This window comes from Nomia melanderi, chromosome 3 (assembly GCF_051020985.1).
Source record: "Nomia melanderi isolate GNS246 chromosome 3, iyNomMela1, whole genome shotgun sequence".
Classification (NCBI taxonomy): Eukaryota; Metazoa; Arthropoda; class Insecta; order Hymenoptera; family Halictidae; genus Nomia; species Nomia melanderi.
In genome coordinates, this window is record NC_135001.1 from 11,858,698 (window position 1) to 11,882,573 (window position 23,876).

Here is a 23,876-nt window from a genome sequence, read left to right on the forward strand (position 1 = left end):
GCTAGTAACTCGGAAACAGTATTCCCCATTATCTCTACTGGAGGGGAGTGTCACTAGAGTGCCCGCAGGCACCGATTTAGCACCCTTGTATTAGAAATTACTTTCAATTTGACTGTAATTATTTAAGAATAAAGTTCATCATGAATTTAATAAATAAAAATGTATGAATTGATAATGAAAATACTAATGAGAAATCTGGGAAAATGAAAAAAATCTTATTATAATTTTCAAAATATATTTTGCTTCGCAGAACAGTTCAACACAATCACTTCCGGTAACGATGGCGCCAGGTTCGTTCATTCATATCCGCTCTTCCATTTTCTTTTGGTCATTGCGTGGCGTGTGATTGCGTTCTGATTCACGCATCTCGTTATTGATCGTTACACGCTTTTAAATAATTATTCAGACGTTCAAAATCATATAATTAAAAACACTCACTAGTCTGTACGTTACACAATATCTTCACATTTGATTTCTTTCGAACATTGCAATCGTTTTTAGTTTATGCAGTGCTAATGCGTGGTATTTCAGAAAACTCTCCGACTCTCGTAATGGCGGAGGATTTGGATGTCGAGGCAATGCTGGAGGCGCCATACAAAAAAGGGGTAAGACTTAATTCTTTCTTTTTTGCTTTTCTTTCACTTCTTTTTTTTATGTCTCGGTTTGTTCCCTCGAGGTCCTGTCTCTCTTTTTTTTAATCCTATAAAGCCTAATCTAATCTCGACGCACGCAGAATCCACTTACGGTGGTGCGCTGTTCTGGATGTGTTCAGTTTTGTTGCGTTCGAGAAAGAAAAAAAATAGAAACGTCCGTCCTTACTTTCCTGTATATACATGTAGAACAAAGTACACCCTTGTCTTTCATACCGACTATTGATCAATACCTCCGTTTTCTGTACTTATAGATGGTACGTAACATGTACCCTCGCGCTCGTAGGATGTTCGGCAGCGAGTTCCTAGAATGCACTTGAAATACGAGGTATTAAGAAAAGCCATCACTAACATCATTTTTACTTAATTCTTTTTTTCTTTCTTTATTCTCATTTTTTTCTTTAAGTTTTACTTTCACAGAAAAAGTAAAGTTTATTATTTTCACGACGTAGATAGAATTGCTATTGTCATCTATGTATGACTGTAGGGAAGGAACAGACATGTGGATGGATGTCTTATAATTGTAATAATGTAAAGAAAGAAAGTAAAAGCAAAGTGAATCAATAGGTGCTGTTCTGCCATGTGCCATGCTCTGCTTATTATCTTTATAAAATGCCTAAAAGTATGGGAGAACATGCTGAGCGATTCAAAAGTATATCACATATATAAATTTGTATATACTGTGATTATAATACTCATAATAAAAAAAATACCTTCTACGCATATTTCTTGCATTGTCAAGGAAAATAATAATAATAATAATATTCTGTAACATTTAAAACTAAAGCATTCGTTGATTTTTTAATTTATAGGGATTTTTCATGTGCTTCAGCTATTTCATATATAAATATGTGTGTGTGTGTGTGTATATATACATATATGTATATATATATGCTAACTATTTTTTGAAAAAACAGTGTTGACATATTAAAAGCTAAATGAAATGTCAATATAGCCTTATACCAATGGGGAAGCATATTTAATTAATACAAATATTTATATTATTTAGGAAAAACATAAAAAAAAAGATATTCATCGCATATTATAAAACAGGTCTATCATAATTTTTAAAGAGTTTACTTTCTATACAGTAGTATATATAATATTTAAGATAAAATTGATACAATGCTAATAAAAAGTAATATCGTTATCTTATTCAAACTGGTATTCATCATGAAGACCAAAGATAAAGTATCACCAAAATATTTACTGTATTCTTTGTTTTAACAATTTTTCTAATTTTTCATTGATGAAATATTGTTTATTACAAACTGGAAACTAGTGCTTTACAAATGAAATGCATGGTAAATTGGCGAGCAGGGATAATACTTTACATTTTTTAAATGAGAAAATGTTTTATAAATTCTTTATAATCAAGAATTTTAAGAAAATCATTCATTATTTTCAGATATAAATCATTGATCTCAATATCATTACTATATTTGATACCATTATCATCTTCCCATCACATAAATGCAGCGTATTAAATTCATGTGTCTTTTGATCATCCAAAACATTTTCTCTATACGATAGAGTTATCTCGCAATATGTATCTACTGGAGGCTGCAAATGATCGTTGATCGTTTTGTTCCTTTTACATGGATAGAGATAGATAATTCAATATATATGGAGGGGTTGTAGGCTAGCAATTAGGGTTCACATCTCGTGTTACAATAAAAACGTACTGTCTTTGATGAGGGCTCTCTTTTGCAGAAGAAAAGGGATGTGTGGTTGGCCATTGGTAGTTTAAGACCAAGGCATGCTCAACCCAAGATTGCAATGCTTTCCTAAAACCCGATAAAACGATTGGTAAGTTTGAGTCAGGTGTGCGCGAGGCATCGCGACACTAAGCTCACCCCGTCTGTCTCTCTCTCTTTTTCTTCTCTGTCTCCCCATCTCAGCTCCCAGAGACCAATATAATGTACCTGGAAAAGAGAAAGAGCACAAGAGTGCGCCATCGTTCAGCAGCATATACATCTTCGATAATATAATATAATACTCAAAGGAGAGTTATCAACATGGTTATAAAGATTAACAGAAGAAAGAACTTTATTACCAATATATTTTATTTCTGATACTACTGTCAGACTTTAATTGTACAATTTGTACACAATCTGTTGTTACAAAATTTACTAACGTTCTATGATTTGCTTTTTGTCCCCTTGTTCGCGCGTCCCTGCCACATCGGCTGGCTGGCATGGCATTCAACTGTTTGCTGTTCGTAGGAGCAGGACTCCTCATCCAAAGACAAATCTTCCAAGGAGAATGGGTCTAGCCGTAAAACATCTGGGTAAGTATGTTTGATATGTTATAAATATATTACCTAATGCTTTGTGCTCGTTACTGTGTTCCATAATGTATATGTTTGCCAATATTATTTTCTTTTAAGTTTTTAAACTTTTAAGAGGATCCATTTATCTTCTGTATTTATCGTAGTAATGTACGTTTATGTACATTTAGTTGAGAGCACAAAGTATCGTGTAACGTTAAGTTAAATCTAGAAATACAGTTAGACATTTTCTTATTTTATTCTATACCTCACCCTAAGAATATTTTGTTGTACTGTAATAATTCATTTCTTTAAGTCAATATGTATATAAAACTCAGGGGGAAAGTAAGAGAATTGGATTTTATTTTATTTATTTATTTATTTATTTAATTTTTTTTAATATTCTCCAATCAAAGCTACTATTTTAATGAAATTTAAGTTGTTAATTTATATTTATCCTTTTATCGAACATAAGTTAACTCGATATCCAGTACTCTTATGTAGTATTGTTTCCAATACTGTACTTTTTTCAACAACGCCACATCGACTTTGACCGAACCATACATTGTAAAGTAAAGTTTACAATTAATTGTTTATCAAAATATCAAAACAGTTATTTTGCGCACATATATAGCTACTTGAAGTTATATTCTCTTTGTTATAGACCCCATACAATTAGTGTAAATGCTGGTTATTTTCATAATTCCAAAGGTTAAACCCAAAAATGGTAAGTGTTTAGGAAGAATATCTGTACTACAGATTCTGTTACAAATGTGAAATATAGTAAGTGCTCATCGGTAAAGATTCTAAGTATAAAAAATGGATGAGATTAAGAACAGTATTTTGTAATAATTTTGTGTTTGCAAACAGGGGCTAAATTATTTCTACTTTATTTTTCACAGAGTGTTAAGTACAATTTTGTGTAGAGGTGTAATTATACATTATTAAAAGCTCCATGAGATTAAAAAGAACTAACAAAATTCCTATGTTCACAAAGACTGATTGTTACAAACTTGTTATTTAACTTAAAAAAAAAAGTTCTTACCATTAAGGGTTTCGAGTAGCAGGCTTAAATATTGTATTTTTGTGAAAATTATTTTGTAATACTGAAATTATGTTGCGCAAGCGAAATTTAAATTGATTAACGACATTTATTTAGAATGCATTATATGTAATAATGAATTGTATTAAATCTCTGTGTTCTAAAATTTTCCCTTAATTTTTTATTTTTAGAAAGAGTAAACATCGTTCTCGTTCCCGTTCCCGATCACGAGATCGCAGAGAAAAAGATCGTCGTGATCGTGATAGAGACAGAGACAGGGATCGTGATAGAGACAGAGATCGTGATCGTGATCGTGATCGCGATCGTAGACGAAGATCAAGATCAAGAGATCGAAGGGATCGCGATAGAGACAGAGATAGTGACAGAGATAGGGATCGGCGTGACAGGGACCGAGATCGAGATAGAAGAAGGAAACGATCACTTACACCGATTACACTTCCTAGAGCAAGACCTCCATTTGGAAAAGGTGTTAGCCCGCTTGGAATGTAAGCATTGTTTGGTAATAATTAAATTATGTAACGGATTTATCGAAATATCCTTGTTACTTCTCCAGAAAACCGCAATTCGTTAAAAAGAAGTAATTTTTAATAGTGTATTTTATCCTACTTTATTATAATTTTTATTGTATTGTAGTAGGAACGATGAATTAACACCAGAAGAACGGGACGCCCGAACAGTATTTTGTATGCAATTAAGTCAACGTATACGTGCGCGGGATTTAGAAGAATTTTTCTCCAGTGTTGGCAAAGTTCAAGATGTTCGGCTTATCACGTGCAACAAAACTAGAAGATTTAAGGGAATAGCTTATGTCGAATTTAAGGATCCTGAAAGCGTTACTTTGGTAAGATAGTAAAAATAGTAGTATACTGTGTAAAGACTATTATCAGCAATCGTATTATGCTTATTTTATTTATAGGCTCTTGGGCTATCGGGTCAAAAGCTTCTTGGTGTCCCTATAGTGGTACAGCACACTCAAGCCGAGAAAAATCGTATGGGCAATTCTATGCCGAATCTTATGCCAAAAGGTCAGACGGGACCTATGAGACTTTACGTTGGATCTCTTCATTTTAACATTACCGAAGATATGCTTCGTGGCATCTTCGAACCTTTTGGTAAAATTGACAATATTCAATTGATTATGGATCCAGAAACTGGCCGGAGCAAAGGTTATGGATTCTTAACTGTACGTATGGATAAACATTAAATAAATCACGTATCATATATGTGTTACTTCCTCTAATCCTAAATTTATATGTTTATAGTTTAGAAATGCTGATGACGCAAAAAAAGCTTTAGAACAATTGAATGGCTTTGAACTTGCTGGAAGACCTATGAAAGTTGGTAATGTCACAGAACGTACCGATTTGATACAAGGACCCTCGTTACTCGATACCGACGAACTAGACAGAAGTGGTATTGATTTAGGTGCTACTGGAAGGTAAAAAAAATTCTCGTCTATTGTAAAACGTTGTTTAAATGACGGCAATTTAATATTATGTTTAAAATATGTGTAGGTTGCAATTAATGTTCAAGTTAGCAGAAGGAACTGGACTTGAAATTCCTCCTGCAGCTGCGAACGCTTTAAACATGGCACCTGTTATGTCTACGCCGCAGCCACCACCACAAGCTGCTCCTCCTATTGCAACGCAATGCTTCATGTTGTCGAATATGTTTGACCCACAAAAGTAAGTTACAATACTTAATTTAAATAGCTTAAAGGTGCATATTTGTAGACCCAACGTTGGAATTTTCGTCTTTTCGTTGGGGGAACGTATATGCTATATAAAAGAAGTTAACTTTTAAAATAGTGTCGTACGTATTTTGACATGTACGTATGTCAAACACTGATAACTCGACACATTATACTTTATGGAAGAACATGCTAATGTAAGGGAGTTGAATGGAACATGAGAAAATTACACCATTTTGTTTCAGCGAGACAAATCCAAACTGGGCTAAAGAAATTCGCGATGACGTGATCGAAGAATGCAACAAACATGGTGGCGTATTACACGTCTACGTAGACCAAGCTTCTCCTCAAGGTAACGTGTACGTAAAATGTCCATCAATTGCGACGGCGGTAGCAGCCGTTAACTCGTTACACGGTCGATGGTTTGCTGGTCGTGTAATCACTGCCGCGTATGTACCAGTTGTAAATTATCATTCACTATTTCCGGATGCGATGACCGCCTTACAATTGTTGGTTCCAAGCGCGCCACGAAGAGGAATGTGATCGTAAATACCGAAGAGCACTGTACGAACTTGTAAATTCTTATAGTATTACATCTTTTCTTGTCGATATATTAACATAGAAAGAGGAAAATTTTGTTACTGTAATAATATCGATTGATTTACACGTCAGTGTAACAGAACATGGGAAAATAGTATCGTGATACGTGTTGTCACTCACGTGTTCAGAACTGGAAATGGTTTTTCTTCTGTTTCAATTTAAACGCGATAAATATCTTACAATATGTCAATCAACGAGTATTCAATGCAAATTTTCAATTTGCACATGTTTTTCTATTTATACATCTATAATTTTGACTAACTGACACACAATACAAAAGAATGATCTTCATTACATCTTTTACGTGTTACACATTTAGTATATAAACAAAAAAGTTGACCCTTAAAAATAGTTATTTATTAATGCAATGCATACAATGATTTGTGAATATAATGCATACGTATCCACGTGTCATTGTACTTTTAAACAAGTTTATTGTTATTTGTACAACGCAACGATGAAAAACTGGCTACTTAATATTGTCCATTAAGATTTGTGACCTCACGTAAACGAACCAATTTTGGCGTTTAATCTGTTTTAATAAAAATAAACAAAATGGTAAATGTCGTGGTATATACGAAGCGTATAATATAGAATATTCTCTGAAATTCTATTATCCGACTTAAAAAATTTGCTGAGACTACTTGTTTAGGAAATATATAGATTATTACATTGCCAAGAAAATTCGTATAATAGTCCAGAAAACAAGGGGTCTGCAGGCACTAAATGTCGTCGTTAATATATATACATATATACACAACACATACGCCTTTTTTGTATGATTAAGAACAATAGTGATAATAGCGACGAACATTTTTAATAATGTTGATACTGTTGAAACAATATTAATCGGTGGGAAGCTAATACTTCAGGCTCTAATTATCTCTTGTTCTATTGTTATATATTCTTTTATATAATATATGTAATGGCCTTGTAATCACAGTGTTCGTGAGTTCATCATTTTGTGGAACTTACCGTCAGAGAAACAAATCGTCTTCAACATTCTCAATTACACAGAAGAAATACGAATTTTGACCCCACAGTATTTGTTTAAGAAAAAATTCTATTTAAGTACAGATTTCTAAACAATTCATGAGTCACGCAGGAAGCTTGGTCCACGGTCAGTTAAAATTGTTGTTATGTAGCTATACAATGTGTCAAAAGAAGGGACAATGATTTAGATGATAGTAGTATATTTAACATTTTGTCGTTAATCCTGCAGGCCTCTATTAATGGAGAATCAATTGTCTTAAATTGTACAAAATATTTTGTAAAGTAATACCAGTCGTTCATAAATACAAATATTAAATTAACTTCGTATCACTGAAGTGTGGATGTAGACTTTGATAAATTATACTGTAAAATTAATGTGATACATAACGTGGATCCTTTTCTAGTATACAAATGTAAATGCGCAATCTCCGATATTTGTTCGTTTGTATACGTGATAATTTGGGTGATTGTAATGTGTGTAAGATTTTCATTTCTTACTGTAGAATAGAATACAAAGATTATTTTTTAATCACTCGCTGTATGTATCTGACTTAGACTACAAATGCTATCTTAAAGACACTGAGGTAAAACTACTATGTACGTTTTATAAAAATTCTACAAAGCTGTAATTATTGTTTTACTTTTCGAGGTTCAAGATTCATCACGAAAATGCTGTACGTGCTTGTACTTCTGATACCACGCGAATCCACCAACGCAAGCGTGTTTTTCTTGTCTCATTGTTTCGTATCATATTTTCATAATCCAGTATTATATTCTTTCTTTTCCAATATAAATACAAGACTTATCTGGCTCTGTATCTCTTATTTAGTCATTCATCTTGTAAAGCATAGATTTATTTTGTACAACAAGGAACAACGTCCACTGGTACCATTCCTAGTACCATACCAGACAAGAAAAACGCGTGTGCGTTGTATATCGATTAAACGGTTACGAGTCACAATGTACAATTTAGTAATAAATTAGAAGTTACATTATTGCTTTATAGATATTAGCAGTAGATTTTTTTCACATACCTGTAAAACATCCTTAAATGTATATTATATTGAGAATTCACTAAAACTTCCAAAACCTTGAAAAATCATCGAATTTCAATTGTCGAATCTAAAAATCATAGCTTCCTTAAATTAAAAAGTAATAAATAAATAATTCCATCGTTATTAACTATACAAAAGTGGGAAAATGAAAAAATACGTTCACTCGATATAGAAACAATGTCATTTTTAAGACATGTTAATGTTTACTTTAACCATTTTAAATCTACACATAAGGAAATATGATCACTTGGAGATACTACAGATGGAAGAGCAGTATACAAACTAAGCTCTTCTGCGCTTGGCATTGGGATCACCTGTTCTACTCCTAAATAATCAGTTTGGTAAAATATATAGTCCAAGCATCCAGAATAGGCTGCTGTATAATTTGTGTATTCTGGAATTCCACAAGCACTGGATAAATTAATATCGTGCTTCAAAGTTACATTTTCTACGTTCTCGTTGGAAGCTGTAACATAATAATGAAGAGAACCTTGAAACAAATCCAAAACGTTCTATAGAAATTAATGTACTCTTATAATATTAACTTACTCGATTTCCAATCAGCATAGTCTTCTGGAATATATTTCTGAGTCATCAATTGATAAATACCATTGTTTGGTTCACTATTAAAGTCCCCACAGTAAATGATACTAACATTATATTCTGGATTCTAAAAATGTGTACAATTCTTTAAAGTAAATTATATTCATATAAATTTTTGTTTGAATACTTTTGCAATGTACCTACCTCTTGCTTTGTTTTTTGAGCAAGTGATTGTAGATATACCAGGCAATAATATGCTTGTAATAAACGTATGTGATCTGCATCTGGTCGGAAATATAAATGTGTATTGCCAACAATTAGAATTTCCAAATTTTCCTTAGATCTTAGTGTCAATGTCTACAAAGTAATTCATAAATATTTAAATAACTAAGTAAATAGGAATTATAACGCTTTTAATAATTAAATATAAATTGTTGTATAGTACCTGTACAATTGTATTTCTATTTAAAAATGTTTGTTTCACGTTTTCGTTTTGAATCTGCAACCATATAGTATTAAACCCATTTAAATCTGTATCTTGAGAAATAACTCTACAACTGCAATTCAATTTATCGAATCTATCTTGATTATAGAAAATTGCAAGTCCTTCTCGCATATCATTTTTAAGATTATATATGCTATTGTAATTTAACATAGACAAAAATGATACTAAATCATTTTCATAAATTTTCATATCTACTTCTTGAAGACATATGATGTCTGCATTATATCCTACAATAATTTATTATGATTATTTAAGCACTTTATTTTCACTGTAAATGTTTAACATTCTTTCTTGATTAGAGACAGAAAAGGAGAGTTACCTTTCAATTCTTCAAGAATTAATAATTTCCTATAATCCATAGATAAAGCATACTGTGGACAATAGGGATATAACACATCTTTAGATAAGTCAGTTTCTGAATATATATTTGCCAAAATATTATAGGATGTAACCCTGAAGCTGTAATTAAAATAATTTACAAATGATTGATTTATATCGGCAAAGATTTCAACATCAATTTCCCTGTTAGAAATGTACCTTTTATCCAACAATTTAGTTTGAGTAAAAGTATGTCTACTACTAAAAAGACATGGTCCTGGACCAGCTTCTACTACACCATTAGATGTAACTTCTATCATGGGTCCAACTTGGTCATCCTTTCTTGGTACACACATTATTTTCAATTTACATCCCAAGTCGGACAAAGCTGGTATGAAAAAATAACCTTCTCCAATATGGATCCACCGATTGTTTTCATTTTTATACCAATTAAAGGTTGATTTTGTTTTATCAGCATACGTTAATGTTAATTTTGACGGATAAGTAGGAAAGCCAACCAAAATAATGGATGGTAATGCAATTTTTTTAACATAAGGTATATTATATTTCAATATACATTCTGTATCAAAAATAATTAATTTTAGATTTGATGGGTCCTCTAAAATCGTTTTACAAGTAAGATTTCCATCTAGATCAGAATTATTTCTTACTAATTTAATCGTTTTAGTCTTGATATCAATTGCATTCTGTAAGTTACCAGTACTTTTCTTTTTAAACTTTTTTTTCATAATATAATCATTTATTTTCATGTTTATTCTGGAAAGAAAATTATCTATACGTTCGTCCACATTTCTGTAAAACTTGAATTGTCTATCGATTTTTAAGTCAGTATTAACGTAACGAAGAGACATTTGAAAATTGTTGCTGCCTTCATCGTACATTAAAAAGCCTTCGTTCATATTTGAGGTTGTTTTTGATTGCGAGTATTTCTTAAGCAGATGTTGATTAAACGTTGAGATTGGGTAAAAATAGGTTAGATAATGTGAATACAGATTTCGTGTTAAAGTTAGCATTTCACACCATATTATGTATTATTATAAAATACTCTACAAAATTGAACAAAAAGGTTTTAACGCTCAACGTCTTGAACGCGAAGTATAACCACTGAAGTAATTATTATTCACAAAACATTCAATTTCTGAATTCACAAGTAATAAACATCAACAATACATAATAGTACTTATATGGATACTTATATGCACGTGGTATAAACACTATTTTGAAAAGTACAAGAAACTGTGTAAACTACGATTGCGCGTATTTTTTCATGATATTAGATTGTTTGCAAAGTACCCCTGAACTGATAATATAAACTAATAATTGTTAATTACGGTGTTTTTAACTATAATTTCGCATTATAATAACGCATAAGAAAACAATTAAAAACGTCTGTGACTTTATCTATAGCAAAGTTTCAAGCTATGTAATAATACAGATGAGGTATAAGATAGACATTTCGAGCTAATAGAACTCGGTATCGCGCGTTCTAAATTACCGACTGTGTAAAAAATAAGAGATTTTGGTCTGCCCTCTACGCCAATTAAGATAATTAAATAATTCAAATATACTGAGTTAGAATATTGGTGTTCCAATAAAGCGGTAATCTGATTGGTTATTGAGCATACGCTGTTTGTTATTAATCGAAATGGTAATAATAATGAATCCATAGACGAAATAAAGTAACTGTGCTTTTTGTTCCCCTGCATTGTACCGGTACCCAATATTCTAGCTCTAAACAGTATGTGTTACACATGGCGTGACATTTACTTCGATCATGAGAAGTTTTATTTTTTTCTTCTAGAACTATCCAGAATAGTTGGATTCGTAAGATATGTTTGAAACTTGTGAAACACAAGAATATTGCGACTTAAATTTTGGTGGCGGCAATTGTCAGTCAAACCAGACGCATCAACCAAGTTTTCTTGCGCACGTGTAAAACGATCGAATTGCAAGTAAAGAAATAATTTGTGCAAAATGGTGTGTTTAGATGTAAACGTGCCAGATCCATTTGAAATAGTAGTGGGGACGTATGAGCAATATTTACTCGGTTATAAAGTGAATAATATCGTTAATGTAAGTAACAATATCATTGTTGTTATTTTGAAGGTTATATTCATTTGTACACTGGATGAAATTTTAAAAATATTGTTTATACCATTCGTCAACGTAATTTATATTTGACGAATAATAGATAATTGATCCATTCTTAGGAGTACAAAATGGAAAGAACTTTTGCAACGCATAGTCATATAGCCAGTGTTCGCAGCATCGCAACTAATAAACATTATTTAGCTTCCGGAGGTGCAGATGACTCTATCTGTCTATACGACATGCATCACAGAACAGAGTTTGGTAAACTTGTTCATCACAATGGTAAGCAAAAATGTAACATAATTCGCAATTTATATAATTTTCATTTAAAACAATTTCATTTTCTGTTTTTCATGTTTATATAGACACAGTGAATTGCATCACATTCACTCCGAAAGCAACTCATATGTTTACATGTAGTAACGATGGTAGCATAGCTGCGATACGATGCGGTAATTGGCAAATTGAAAAACATTGGAGAACCGCACACAAAGGATTAGCTGTGAATACGGTGGCTATTCATCCTACAGGAAAAATTGCATTGTCGACTGGAGCAGATGGAATCCTTCGAACTTGGAATTTAGTAAAAGGGAGGCAAGCATACGCAACCAACTTAACGCCTAGATTAAAATTAGATGCTCGCAACGTGACTGTTCTTAAATGGAGTCCTAATGGGGAAAAGTATTTGTTAGCTGTGAATCAACAAATAGACATATATTCCATTGAATTGGCGGGAATCGATAGCAAGATTAAGTTGGATACAAAAATTGTTTGCGTAGAATTTTTAAAGGACGACCTGATCGCTGTAGGGTTAGAGAATGGTCAAATTCGTTTCTACGATCTTGAAAAATCAGAACAAACCGTAGAAGCGATTGCTCACGATATTCGAGTGAAATGTATGAGTTTCATGGGGGATCTGTTGGTCACCGCTTCTAGTTCCGGCGAAATAAAGCTTTGGAGATATAGTAAAAATAGCTTAGACATGTTACAGAGCGTGAATTGTGGCGCTAGAATCACATGCTTGACCCTCACGATCGCGTGCAATAATTTTCTTCGCGATAAAGAAGTTAAATTGGAAGAGGAGAAAGAAGAAGTTGAAAAGAGGAAGTTCAGATTTCGGCAGGAAGTCGTTGTCGAGAAGGAAGGTGATTGGGATGTAACGCCAATCGAAGTTGTTCAGTCGGGTTTGGCTGACAAAAACAAGAAAAAGAGAAGATACGTGGTAGAAGCAGATCACCAGACAGTTGCTGATAAGAAACGGAAAGAGTCAACAACGTTAGAGAAGAAGAAGAAAAAGAGGAAAGAAAGCGTCGAAGAAGAAGAGCGTGATAGAGTCGAGAGCATTCCAAAGAAAAAAAAGAAAGTGAGAAAGGATTGGGTCATCGAAGATGAAAAGAATAAAATGAAGAAGAGAAAGAGAAACATTATTGCTACGGAACAAACAGACGGTTCATCGGTGAAAAAGGCGAAGAAAGCTATAAGATTCGAGAACGAAAATACGCCGGGAACAAATGATGTAACAGCGAATAGTTTAAAAACGAAATCGATACGATCGGAGAAAAATGACGACAAGATATCTGTCAAAAAGAAAAGAAAATCATTCAAGCAACTCGAAGCAATTGGAGTGACTTTGAAGAAAAAGAAGAAAAAGTGAAGCAGCAAATTGGTATTAAACACGCGATGGAGAATAGGCTGGGTCAGTTTGAAAACTGTAATTCATTTTCTATCAAATAATATATACATGTAGATCTATGATCTATAAGTATGTCATCAAGTTACACATTAGTTTCTACGAATCAGTCTGTCCCAAACTCGATACGTTTTGATGTAAATGTATCACAGGCGTGCGTATACCCGAATATCGTAACGTGTACGAACTTGCGATATTACTTATTCTGTAATGTTCGTTTAAGTGATACCATCTTCTTTATCGTTTTTATCGTTCACCACAAAATACACTTATTGACTGGATTCATTGGACTTCCGATCGGACAATTCCACGCTTTTGCGAAATTTGCGTTGTTCGACAGTGTTCCGATAACTCTGAAGTGATTCGGCGGGTGTACTCTTTCTATCAGTATCGATTTTAACGCACTATTAGTATAATTGCCACACCATACCTGTAAATTCAAGATACGCGTGTACATAGAGCATAAAGGATTGTAATGCATATTTGTTGTGTCAAGTTTCATTCTGTTGACATTAGTACTAAAAATGTTGAGTATTCTGTTTGGAAAGTAGATGAAAAATAAAGGGCAGAGAGAAAATGAAAAGGATGAAGATGAAGATATGGTAATTCAGAAATTGGTCGGATATCGGCAGTTCTAAGGAAACTGACTTGCGCGAAACCTAAGAAGAAAAGCTGGTCCTGAGTGTATCCGGCAAATCCAGGCAAAGTTCTACTGACGGTGTCAGATCGGGCTTTGTGCTTTTGGTATGCTCTGTAAGCTTCTCGTATGCCGCCGTTGTCCGCAATATTTTCTCCCTGCGTGTTCACACCGTTTACCTGCAAGTTAAACACGTATTGACTCGTTATCGGTGTATTGCTGTGTATCGAGCCTTGACATGCATACTCTTCCGCTTCCATCAAGCATCGATGCTTACCGTGAAATTTTCGCCCAACTCCGGCACTCGGTAGTTACCATATTGTTTGATTATGCATTCGACTTTTTTCTGATAATGTTGCAACGTTTCCTCACTCCACCATTGCCTCACATTTCCTGCCTCGTCGTACCTACGACCTTGGCAAGGCAAAAAAGGAAGTTGAAAATTAGTTGAAAAATTTGAAATTGTACGAAAAAGTGGATAACGAATTGTTATCGTCGATCACAGATACCTTGGTCGTCGAATCCATGAGTTAGTTCATGACCCATGATCGCGCCCATGGCTCCGTAATTGATGGACCTACGAAAATTCGTGATTCGAAATATTAAAAACCGTTGGAGCCTAAAAGAGGAATGAGTTTGATTCATGCGAGATGCAGTGTCAGTAGATACGTACTCTAGACCGTTTCCATAAAAAGGGGGGTGCAAAATGCCGGCTGGGAAAGCTGGACGCCGTAACCGGGGTCGGAATCGGAACCGGAAACAAACGGAATGTTTTAGTTGAAGGAACAAAATATTCATTTGGCGAGATGCCGATACACGTTTTCGGCTACTCACTGACAGAATTCAATGTAGCGCTATAAAATGCATTCACCGCCGTGCCCGTTGATATCCAGCGACTTTTGTCCGGTTTCTCTCGTAAACTGTTCAAGCTCTTTTTTATCCCTGCATCGGTTAACCTCAGGAACGTTTCGAACAATTTCCCTGATACAATCTCCGACTACGGTAAGAGAAAAAAAAAGAAGGAAAAGAGAAAGAAAACGAAACAGAAATGCGCAATTCCGTATAGTCATTTATAGTATCGTGTGTCATACATTACTCACCCCTTCGTAATACTTGTCCAGTTTGTCGGAATCTGTGATCCATTCTGGAATTCCTACGTACAATCTAGTCGCGTGCAATTTGTCGTGTGCTCGACTTCTCGTGGCAACATCCATCCAGTCGAGTTCCGCGATCATCTCATCGTACGCGTCTTTCACGTCTTGCAACATTTCCAAAGCCTGAAGAATAAGAATTGAAAATTGAAAATTGAAAATTGAAGATTGAAGATTGAAAATTGAAAATTGAAAATTGAAAATTGAAAATTACACCCATACCTTTTTTCGAGTCTGTTCGTTGAGGTACTTTTTCGCGTAGACGTAGCTCAATGCCATGCCGAAGTTCGCGTTCGCGTTTTCGGTACAATCTTTCCATCTGGCTCTCTGCTCCTTCAATCCCAAAACATTTTGTAGGAATTGAAAAACGACATCGCGAAATTGTTGTAACGTTAACGGAGTGACCGTGGAATAAACGCTCCACCATAGGAAACGTTCTGTAACACGACACGAGGATTGATCCTGTCGTTTACGATACGCCGTATTCACGTATTCGTATCGCAAAAAGAAGAAAAGGTGAAACATCGGAGAAGGGATACCTATGGTACGGGCTGGCGTGGTTGCTAATAGTTCCGGTAGTTTCTGTAGAGTATGTAGATTGATCACGATCACGTGGTCAGTTTTGGCGTCGATCGTCACGTTGGTGTTCTCGAATACAGCTTCGATATATCTGGTCCAATTGAACTGTTACATCCGAAAAACCGAGCAACTGATTAGTTAAACAGAAGATTCGAATAGAAACATATCGGTCGTCGAAACTGTAGTCACCCGTCGTGCATACGGATCCGTAAGTTGTTGCAATTCCTCGATGGTTACTTCGTGAAATAAGTAACTTCCGTTCTGCCTTTCCTTCGACGTGTCCATCGTTCTCGCTAGTCTCGTACTAAAATCGAAAATTTCATTGGCAAACGTAACGCTTTCGTTTCCCGCGCCAGCCAGTTCAACCATATTTTTCACGTATTTCTTATATTCGTTTAGTTCCGCGCGAAAACGTTGCGGGTTGAGCAAATAATGCTCGGTTACTCTTGGCGATACCTGAAACCACACGAATCATTATCGAACAGCCGAGCCGTGGGCGTGAGATAAAACGCACGCATGGATAGGAAGAGCACAATCATGGAGAAATCGAAGTCTCTCACTTGTACAGTCCCTCACCGTTATTCTATTTTTTCTGGTGTCTTGTAGGTCTTCGCTTACGTAAAACTGGACAAACAGATTCAAGCCTAACATCCTTTGCGCCGCACCCGAGAACCATGAAACGTCGGTGGTCCAGTTACCGACATCCGACGGCGGATCTTTCGATAAACCAAGCTTGATCAACGTTTCATGAATCGGCTTCAATCCCAAAGCTTCGATGCTTGCTGGAGATACCGGAAATATCGGAAATATTGGATTTGACCCCCCTTGACCTTTAGCGCTCGGTCAAATTTTCTTACTTGTATTCATGCACGTTCTGTACAGAGCTCTGGCCAACTTGACTGATTTCGGATCGTACTCTTTATCCGGTTCCTCGAGCAGAATCCTTAGACGTCGAAGCAATTGTTCCCTAAGAAAGCTCATTCGATCCCAATAAGCTTGACTCTGCGGTATAGGATTTTCCGAGATCCAGCCGCCGCAAGCGAATTTATAAAAATCTTGGCATGGATCGACCGATCTGTTCATCGCTTCCAGCATCCTAGCGGCTGAAACGGGGAACGCGAGTTGTCTACCGGCAATGATCATTTTCTCATTGCGAACGCGGAGAAACAATCGTTACATAAAGGATCATTAAAGATTACAACTAAAGAACTAAACGAAGGAAGGAAGGAATGAAAGAAAAGAATGAAAGACCTTGAATTTGTGGGAACGGGATGGTACGCTACAGGAGGATATGAAACGATACGGTACCTGTCTTGACGCATTCCACGTTCTGGCACATCTCTCCGTATTCCTCTCTACGGTAAACAGCTATCTGCAAGGTTAGCGTGACAACTAACGCAACCACGGTCATCACTAACAAGACAATGACCATCACCAGTCTCCTTTCTTTGCCGTACGACTTTTCATTTTCGTTGCTTGGATCGTAGTTGGATCGCCTATTCGAATAAATCGAGGACTGCGTTGTAGAAAAATGTACAATTTACATCGAAACGGAAGAACGGGGCTGCGTACCCGCCTTGACACGCTTTCGTGCTCATCAATCTAACAAGATGGGTACTAAATGTTGCCAATTACCACGAGTGTTTCGAGCTGTTCCCTCTCGTTTCTCCCAATTGCATATCCCTGTCATAGTTCTCCGGATCGTTCACCTGGTAAAAACGAAAGCGCCCATGAACATCAACCGTTATCTCTCCAAGAGATAAGTTTCTCTTCATCGAATCCGACTTGCGTTGATCCGAATAATTCGGATGATTGCTTGATCTACGATATACCACTGGCATGCACCCTTTGAAAAACCATACTCGTTTATTCGGAACGAGCAACCCGCAACCCGCAACATCCCAAGAACTTGGTGAATCGCATCAACGGTCTTTGTTCGCGATTATTTCCGAGATTCGAATTTACGGTTTCACATCGTTTAACGCGAATTTCTCCAAGAGACCCGAGACGAAGTTCCCGCTACGCTCCATTTCCTCCTTCAAACGAATGAATAGCCAACGCGAAGGTTTTCGACGCGCGGATCATTCGCGGATGATCTGCGCTTCTTCGTACTCGTCGGTTATGCAATCGAAGGACGCATCTACATAGCATATACTTAAATATATGTGCATCTATGTGCACAGTCGAGAGCGAACTCCGACCAGTTGCAAGACAATCGCGTCATACTGCATGTCGCTTCTTCTGCGAGCGAATTCGTGATTTGACAAGATCCGCAGGATCTTACCTTATATTTCATCTTTTCGTCCGTTTCGCGTTCTCCGATGTTCTATCAGGTCTATCCGCCTATAACAGAGAATCGGCGAAAGAAGTTTTAGCGAAATTCGAATCGGATCGACCAAATTCAATCAGAGCGATCTAAACAAGGAAACATTATAACTAACGCGATTTCACGTCGAACGATAATGCACTCGATCTGTCGTTTACTCGGTTGTTCCTGATTAAGTTCCTGGTCGTATAAAATCCAACGCGTCGAACGATGTGCAATCGAAAAAGACGCGTGAATCGAGCGCGAGTCACGATTCGCTCTCGTTGAAAATCATTTTCTCCAGCGATTTATGCGTTCCAAGCGAACCCGTTTTCATGCACTTGAAAATAAACTGTTAACGAAGGCGGAACGCGAAAAGTTCCTCCGTACCACCGTATATATTGCTATATATTGCTCGAATGAAATAAAAAAAAACATTTTGTAAAGACTCGCATAGGTACTAAGGAAAACATAAAAGAATCACGTATGTCGTTATACACAGTTCGGAATAAGTTGCGATTATTTTTAATTGCGAGATCAGTATTCTCTTCGGCGGAATAAAAATTTACGGAATAAAACCGTTTCAAACGATAACTTAGCCGTGTGTAAAACTCGTAGCCACCATCTAAACACGGGCGTTTATCGTCGGTGATTGTTTCTTCCCGATTATCCGCCTCTACCTCGTAGCTTGTTTCACCTTTAAAAGAAACGTGATACTTCCTGAAGAACCACGTGTACGGAATTTAAGCTCACCTGGCCTCAATGTCACGCGAGATTCGTAATTCTCGCGAAAAGTGGAAGCTTAAATGTTTAAAAGTTTAAATTTGAAAATTCAATTTCAAAAACGCATCATTCTCTCGTCTTCTTCCTCGTGCTCTCGAGATGCGACGACGACGCGATGTTCTTAGGTTTCGCCTCGCATCGGTCGAAGATGCGTTCCTTCTTTCGTTTTTTTCTCTTGCTTGTTCACCGTTAATGGTTTCACGAGTTCGTACTTCCGAGTACCGGGGAAGGATGCGACGCAGACACAGAGTCGATAGATAACTAAATCGATGTTTTGGATTTGCAGCCCGAAGAACGAAGAGCATAATCTTCGAATCCCCTACCACTTCCGCGCCACGATGCCGTTGTTCAACACCGAACGAACCTCCCTCCCCTGCTTTGTCAGACAAATCTCTTAGGCTTGGTTCTTTCGTTGCTCGAGCATTGCTATTCTATATTTTCTTATTTGATTTTCCTAGGCAATCCTGACGTGTCTTTCATCTCATCGCGTCACACAATGACAACGATTGCAACGATTCTGGTATTGAACACGAGTTTTCCATTACGTGACAGTAACTCCATTTCATATCATTATTTTCCTCTTATTCTTTACATACGTGTATATATGTGTTCTATTTCCTCGACTTTATATCTTCTCGTAACAAAGGGTTAGTCTATATTAATTAATAAATAATAACGACGCGAACGCTCTGTTGTAATTCTAAACGATACCGCAATCGTGTGTGTTCCGCCACAAATTGTAACCGGATTTCTTCGGTACGGTCCATCGATCTTATTTACAATGTTACATACTATTTCTTCACCGACTACGCTCTGGATCTACGATTCGATGTATTTTATCGCAAAGGCGATAAATATTATTTACTCTGTTTCTGTCTTCCATCCTCTTTGCCCCCTGCTGTGTCTTCATCAACCGCTCATGAGCACACTAGGGAAATCCTCTTCGAGTTCCTTCTGCCGACGAAAACAAAAAAAATTTCTTTTTCTTTCTAAAAATTTTATGTAATTGTCGACAAGCGTCATTGGATAAAAGCAAGTGATAAATTTTCCGCGTAACAAACGTCGAATATATACCGATTATATATCTCTGAACTCGTTCGTCCAACTGTTGAAGAATAGAAAGAACAGAAAGAATATTACATATACGAAAAGCAATAGGTTATATGGTAGCAAGAAAGCGCTTAAGCTTTCAACGAAGCTAGAAACGAATAAAAATATTTTTCAAAGCATCGTTTGATAGTGTTAAGTGGGACAACTACCTCGAATCGTTTGTTCTCGTTATCTACAGTGAGATAAACATGAAATTAATAATAATTGTTTTGACGCAAACGTCCCGTAAATGAAGAACAATGCGAGATTGTTGTCGTCGATCACTGAAAGAGAAATTGTCTCTTGACACCCGAAAGGCAAGGATTCGCTTCGATCGTATCAACAATCTTGCGTATTAGCGTTTTAGGTTTTGTCTTCGTTTTGGATTTTCTCTTCATCTTGGTTTCCATTTTCCATGTTGACCAAATGTAAGGAACTAAATAAATGCTCGAGGACGGAAAAGTTGCGACTACTTTATTAAAAATATAAAACAAAGTAGTCCAGGTACAAAGACGAAACGGTACAAGGTACGCGGTTCGAGCGTATTACCAGTATAAAAACGCTTGTCTATAGCCCCGAACGTTCATTCCTTTTACGCGTCGTCCACGTGGTATCTGCAATAGGCAGAATCCTTGATCAGATCCTGGGGAATCAATTCCTCAACCGGAGATTGATGCGACACAGCACCAGCGTAGCTTTCCGCTTCCTTCAATACTCTCAACAGATTTCCACCGACCAATTTCTTAATGTCCGAAGCCGACCACCTTCGATCCCGAGTCAATTCGGCCAGCAATAGAGGGTAACCAGAAACGTCGGGAAGTTCAACCGGCGGACTAAACAGAAGTAAACCGTAATCGATATAATGAAGCCGTTAATAATATATTATAGTTTGGAAATGCGGATTGCAAAGGTATAAACAACTGAACTCGCTAACCTTAATATACCGTCGTAACCGGCTCCAAGACCCACATGGTTTACACCAGCTATTCGCCGGATATGGTTGATATGAGCTGGAAGAGAAATAAATACACGGGTCGTCTGTTTCTATTAAAGATGAGAGATTTCTCGAAAATATAGTTGATATTTAATGCGACGTCACGCTCATACCTATCACATCGTACATGGATGCCTTGTCGCTGCAGCTTAAATGCGCGCTGTCGAAACTGACCATAACCAGACCACCGTTCACCGACTGAAACAGAAACGAATACGAAAACGTATTCATTCTGAACGATCGCGGGAATCATCTGGGAAACCATGAATATATCGAGTCTCGCCGATGATTTTCTCTCCTCACCAAATTACGAAGCACATCGTCCGGAACGTTGCTGGATGAATTACAGAGAGCCTTGGCTGCGCTATGAGAAAATATTACCGGCGCTTTTGTTATCATCAGAGCATCCCTCATAGTTCTGATCGAGACGTGGGATAGATCCACCAGCATCCCTAAACGATTCAGCTCCTTGACGACCGCTTTGCCGAACGTCGAAAGCCCGTTGCTATGAAAGTCCATCGATGCTATAGAATTCGGGTCTTCGACTGTACACGAGTCTGCCCTGAAAATACGAAATCGATTCACGCGAAATCCTCTTTGCCTCCCTCTTCTTTTCCTTTCTCCTTTCTCCTCGTCTTTCGCGTACGTTTGTTTTCGCGTGATAAACTTACCACGGAGTGTTGCATTTGTGTGTCAAAGTCATATACCTCGCCCCGAGCCGCTGGAAGCTCCTCAGTACCGCCATAGAGGTGCCGATACTGTGGCCACCCTCGATTCCTACTAAACTTCCCATCACACCGTCCTTGTGCGCCTTCTCCAACTCTTTGCTACTGGTCACCAGTCTCATTCGTCTTGGATACTTGGACGCCAATCTACGTACCGCATCGATTTGCTCCAACGTGAGTTGAACAGCGTCGAGAAATTGCGCCTCGCACGGTACGTACACGGACCAGAATTGCCCGCCGACAATGCCTTCGCGCAGTCGCACCAAATCCGTTTGCCACTGAGGGCCCCAGCTTCCGTTGCGTGACAAATTCTCGTCGAACGGGAAGTCTTGCAACTTCATGTCCCCTCGATGCTTCCGAAGATTCCATGCGAAATCGTTATGCCTACAAAATTGTCCTCGATTTCATTGGTCACCGTTCGTTCTTTATCCATCGATATACGGTACGGAATACGATTATGCGGTTACCCGTCGACCAAAGGAGTTTCGGAGAGCATTCGTCGCACCACTTGAAGCCTGGCCTCCAACAAGTGTGAGCTTCGCAGTTCCAAAGCTAAAGGTAAGCCTACACCGGCGACCAGGGCACATCCGAGGAAGAAGAAACCTGCCATCACTATCCACCTTCTCAGCATGCTCTGTCCTGTACACGCGCATGAAACCGGTTAAAGAATTTTCAAAAAGTTTCCCAGAACAAAACGAAAACTCGCCGATGTATCAATTTTGCAATTCAAATGGAATGGGAAAACGGGAATCATTCTCTTTTGCGAGTCCTCTACAGGAAAATAAGGAATGTGAACAAGTGTTTAGTTATATCAAGTACTAGTTTGTTCGTGCTACGAGAGCACACGCATCTTTTCATTTTCATATACTATTTAAATCTATTTCATTAGAAAGGGTTGGATTGTTGGTAGCTTAACAAGTTCGCTCCAATACTTATTTCGATGACGGTCTCCTCAATTATAATATTTTCTTCAATCCAATAAATCTTCTGAACAAAATATTAGAAAAGTGAAACTGAAACGAGCCATTGAGTTACTAAATATAATGTCGTAGTTTATAATTTCTAATAACAATATCTATAGGATTAATATCACAAATATCTGACGCTGGTAGCGAACGTGTTAACTGACCGCTCGACTTGTCGTATTCCATTCCATTCGATTTCAACCATGTATATATATTGGTACCACGTGTATCTTTGGATTGGCGGCATGTCAGAAAAACGTACCGCGTTCTCTCGGTGAATCTTTATCTTTATCCAAGGAAGTGGAAACACCCGAGTCCTTTGCATGATGCAGCGCATCGCCGTTAGGCAGTTTTCTCATTAACTCCGGTGTTGACAACTGCAGGCAAGTCTGCAAACATGTCGTTTCTCGGTAGCTCGCTAGAAAAGGAAAAATCCGGCTTCTATCCGGCGAACCGAAAGCAAGCAAACATAAGCGAACGCGCAGAATTCCTCCCCGACGGACCATCCGCATTACAGTTTATTCACGTAGCCTACCTCGAGTATGTCGACTTCTTTTCTTCTCGGCGGTGGTGACCGATAAACCATACCGTCTTTATTAACTCCGTAAAGTTCGAACATGTTTCCGTGTTTCCGTGAATTCTCCTCCCGCGTTACCTGTACGAAAATCTTTCTGTTCTTTCTCAGAATCGGTACATACCGAAGGGAGCGTCTCTATCCGTGGCATCCGAACGCATGCGCGCCGGTTACCGTATCGACCCGATATCGGCCGACCGATAAACCTCTTTTAAATTCGCCAACTTTCGTCCAATCGGCGACTTTCGAGAGAAATTATCACGACAAGTCGAGTAACTAAGAGTTTACGCGGGTATACGGACTACGTAACGGTTCATCAATCGTCGACCGTTTCTGTTCAAGCGATTCCAAATCAAGAAAATATACTGGAGATTATTATTAGGGGAACGTTTGCCTTTTCCTCTATCGTGATTTTCAATTTCTCATAATCTCTTGTCACGCAGAGATTTATCCTGCTGCAATGTATGTATGAAATGCGTGTACTTTTAATAGAATTTTACCGTAATTTTATCACAGTTTCAACGGAATTTTCTCAGTATCGAATTGCTCAGTATCGAAACTTTGGAAAAACTGTCCTACTATGGGC

The 23,876-nt window shown here is 37.2% G+C and overlaps 5 protein-coding genes across 19 annotated transcripts; 2 read left to right on the forward strand and 3 right to left on the reverse strand.

Annotated features, from left to right (window-relative positions):
• The first annotated feature begins 286 nt into the window (after positions 1–286).
• On the forward strand, positions 287–8,270 carry Caper (RNA-binding protein 39-like protein Caper). Of its 3 annotated transcripts, XM_031979316.2 has the most exons (10): positions 301–444; positions 532–605; positions 905–978; positions 2,876–2,940; positions 4,153–4,467; positions 4,616–4,823; positions 4,899–5,165; positions 5,245–5,420; positions 5,497–5,667; positions 5,918–8,270. In XM_031979316.2, the coding sequence occupies exons 3-10, from the start codon at positions 961–963 to the stop codon at positions 6,213–6,215; spliced, it is 1,518 nt and encodes a 505-aa protein (XP_031835176.1). In that variant the 5' UTR covers positions 301–444; positions 532–605; positions 905–960; the 3' UTR covers positions 6,216–8,270. The 3 variants fall into 3 exon arrangements, with proteins under 3 accessions (XP_031835175.1, XP_031835176.1, XP_031835174.1); XM_031979315.2 differs by lacking the exon at positions 905–978 and having other exon boundaries at positions 287–444; XM_031979314.2 differs by lacking the exons at positions 301–444; positions 905–978 and having other exon boundaries at positions 516–605.
• Positions 8,271–8,482: 212 nt separating this feature from the next.
• On the reverse strand, positions 8,483–11,193 carry LOC116428115 (2',5'-phosphodiesterase 12). Its single transcript, XM_031979313.2, has 6 exons — positions 9,906–11,193; positions 9,688–9,827; positions 9,309–9,595; positions 9,068–9,220; positions 8,870–8,990; positions 8,483–8,786 (listed from the first exon to the last, which is right to left on the reverse strand). The coding sequence occupies exons 1-6, from the start codon at positions 10,718–10,720 to the stop codon at positions 8,524–8,526; spliced, it is 1,779 nt and encodes a 592-aa protein (XP_031835173.1). The 5' UTR covers positions 10,721–11,193; the 3' UTR covers positions 8,483–8,523.
• A 29-nt stretch (positions 11,194–11,222) lies between these two features.
• LOC116428117 (p21-activated protein kinase-interacting protein 1-like) lies at positions 11,223–14,074 on the forward strand. 3 transcript variants are annotated; one of them, XM_031979318.2, is made up of 4 exons: positions 11,223–11,355; positions 11,509–11,780; positions 11,918–12,080; positions 12,164–14,074. In XM_031979318.2, the coding sequence occupies exons 2-4, from the start codon at positions 11,682–11,684 to the stop codon at positions 13,450–13,452; spliced, it is 1,551 nt and encodes a 516-aa protein (XP_031835178.1). In that variant the 5' UTR covers positions 11,223–11,355; positions 11,509–11,681; the 3' UTR covers positions 13,453–14,074. The 3 variants fall into 3 exon arrangements, with proteins under 3 accessions (XP_031835178.1, XP_031835179.1, XP_031835177.1); XM_031979319.2 differs by having other exon boundaries at positions 11,275–11,420; XM_031979317.2 differs by having other exon boundaries at positions 11,303–11,445.
• LOC116428114 (neprilysin-11) lies at positions 13,496–19,276 on the reverse strand. Of its 9 annotated transcripts, XM_031979307.2 has the most exons (17): positions 18,914–19,276; positions 18,783–18,857; positions 18,140–18,198; positions 17,491–17,564; positions 17,164–17,351; positions 16,713–16,958; positions 16,432–16,637; positions 16,045–16,311; positions 15,816–15,960; positions 15,499–15,713; positions 15,226–15,402; positions 14,960–15,122; positions 14,799–14,847; positions 14,635–14,702; positions 14,403–14,539; positions 14,137–14,304; positions 13,496–13,918 (listed from the first exon to the last, which is right to left on the reverse strand). In XM_031979307.2, exons 3-17 carry the CDS (start codon positions 18,149–18,151, stop codon positions 13,742–13,744), a joined length of 2,292 nt encoding a protein of 763 aa, XP_031835167.1. In that variant the 5' UTR covers positions 18,152–18,198; positions 18,783–18,857; positions 18,914–19,276; the 3' UTR covers positions 13,496–13,741. The 9 variants fall into 9 exon arrangements, 8 of the variants coding, with proteins under 8 accessions (XP_031835167.1, XP_031835165.1, XP_031835169.1 ...); XM_031979305.2 differs by lacking the exon at positions 18,783–18,857; XM_031979309.2 differs by lacking the exon at positions 18,783–18,857 and having other exon boundaries at positions 17,428–17,564.
• A 1,209-nt stretch (positions 19,277–20,485) lies between these two features.
• Positions 20,486–23,466, reverse strand: LOC116428119 (dipeptidase 1). Of its 3 annotated transcripts, none has more exons than XM_031979320.2 (8): positions 23,252–23,466; positions 22,979–23,105; positions 22,219–22,390; positions 21,698–22,135; positions 21,330–21,588; positions 21,140–21,224; positions 20,967–21,042; positions 20,486–20,865 (listed from the first exon to the last, which is right to left on the reverse strand). In XM_031979320.2, the coding sequence occupies exons 1-8, from the start codon at positions 23,333–23,335 to the stop codon at positions 20,625–20,627; spliced, it is 1,482 nt and encodes a 493-aa protein (XP_031835180.1). In that variant the 5' UTR covers positions 23,336–23,466; the 3' UTR covers positions 20,486–20,624. The 3 variants fall into 3 exon arrangements, with proteins under 3 accessions (XP_031835180.1, XP_031835182.1, XP_031835181.1); XM_031979322.2 differs by having other exon boundaries at positions 22,979–23,157; positions 23,252–23,436; XM_031979321.2 differs by having other exon boundaries at positions 22,979–23,134; positions 23,252–23,435.
• Between the last annotated feature and the right edge of the window lie 410 nt (positions 23,467–23,876).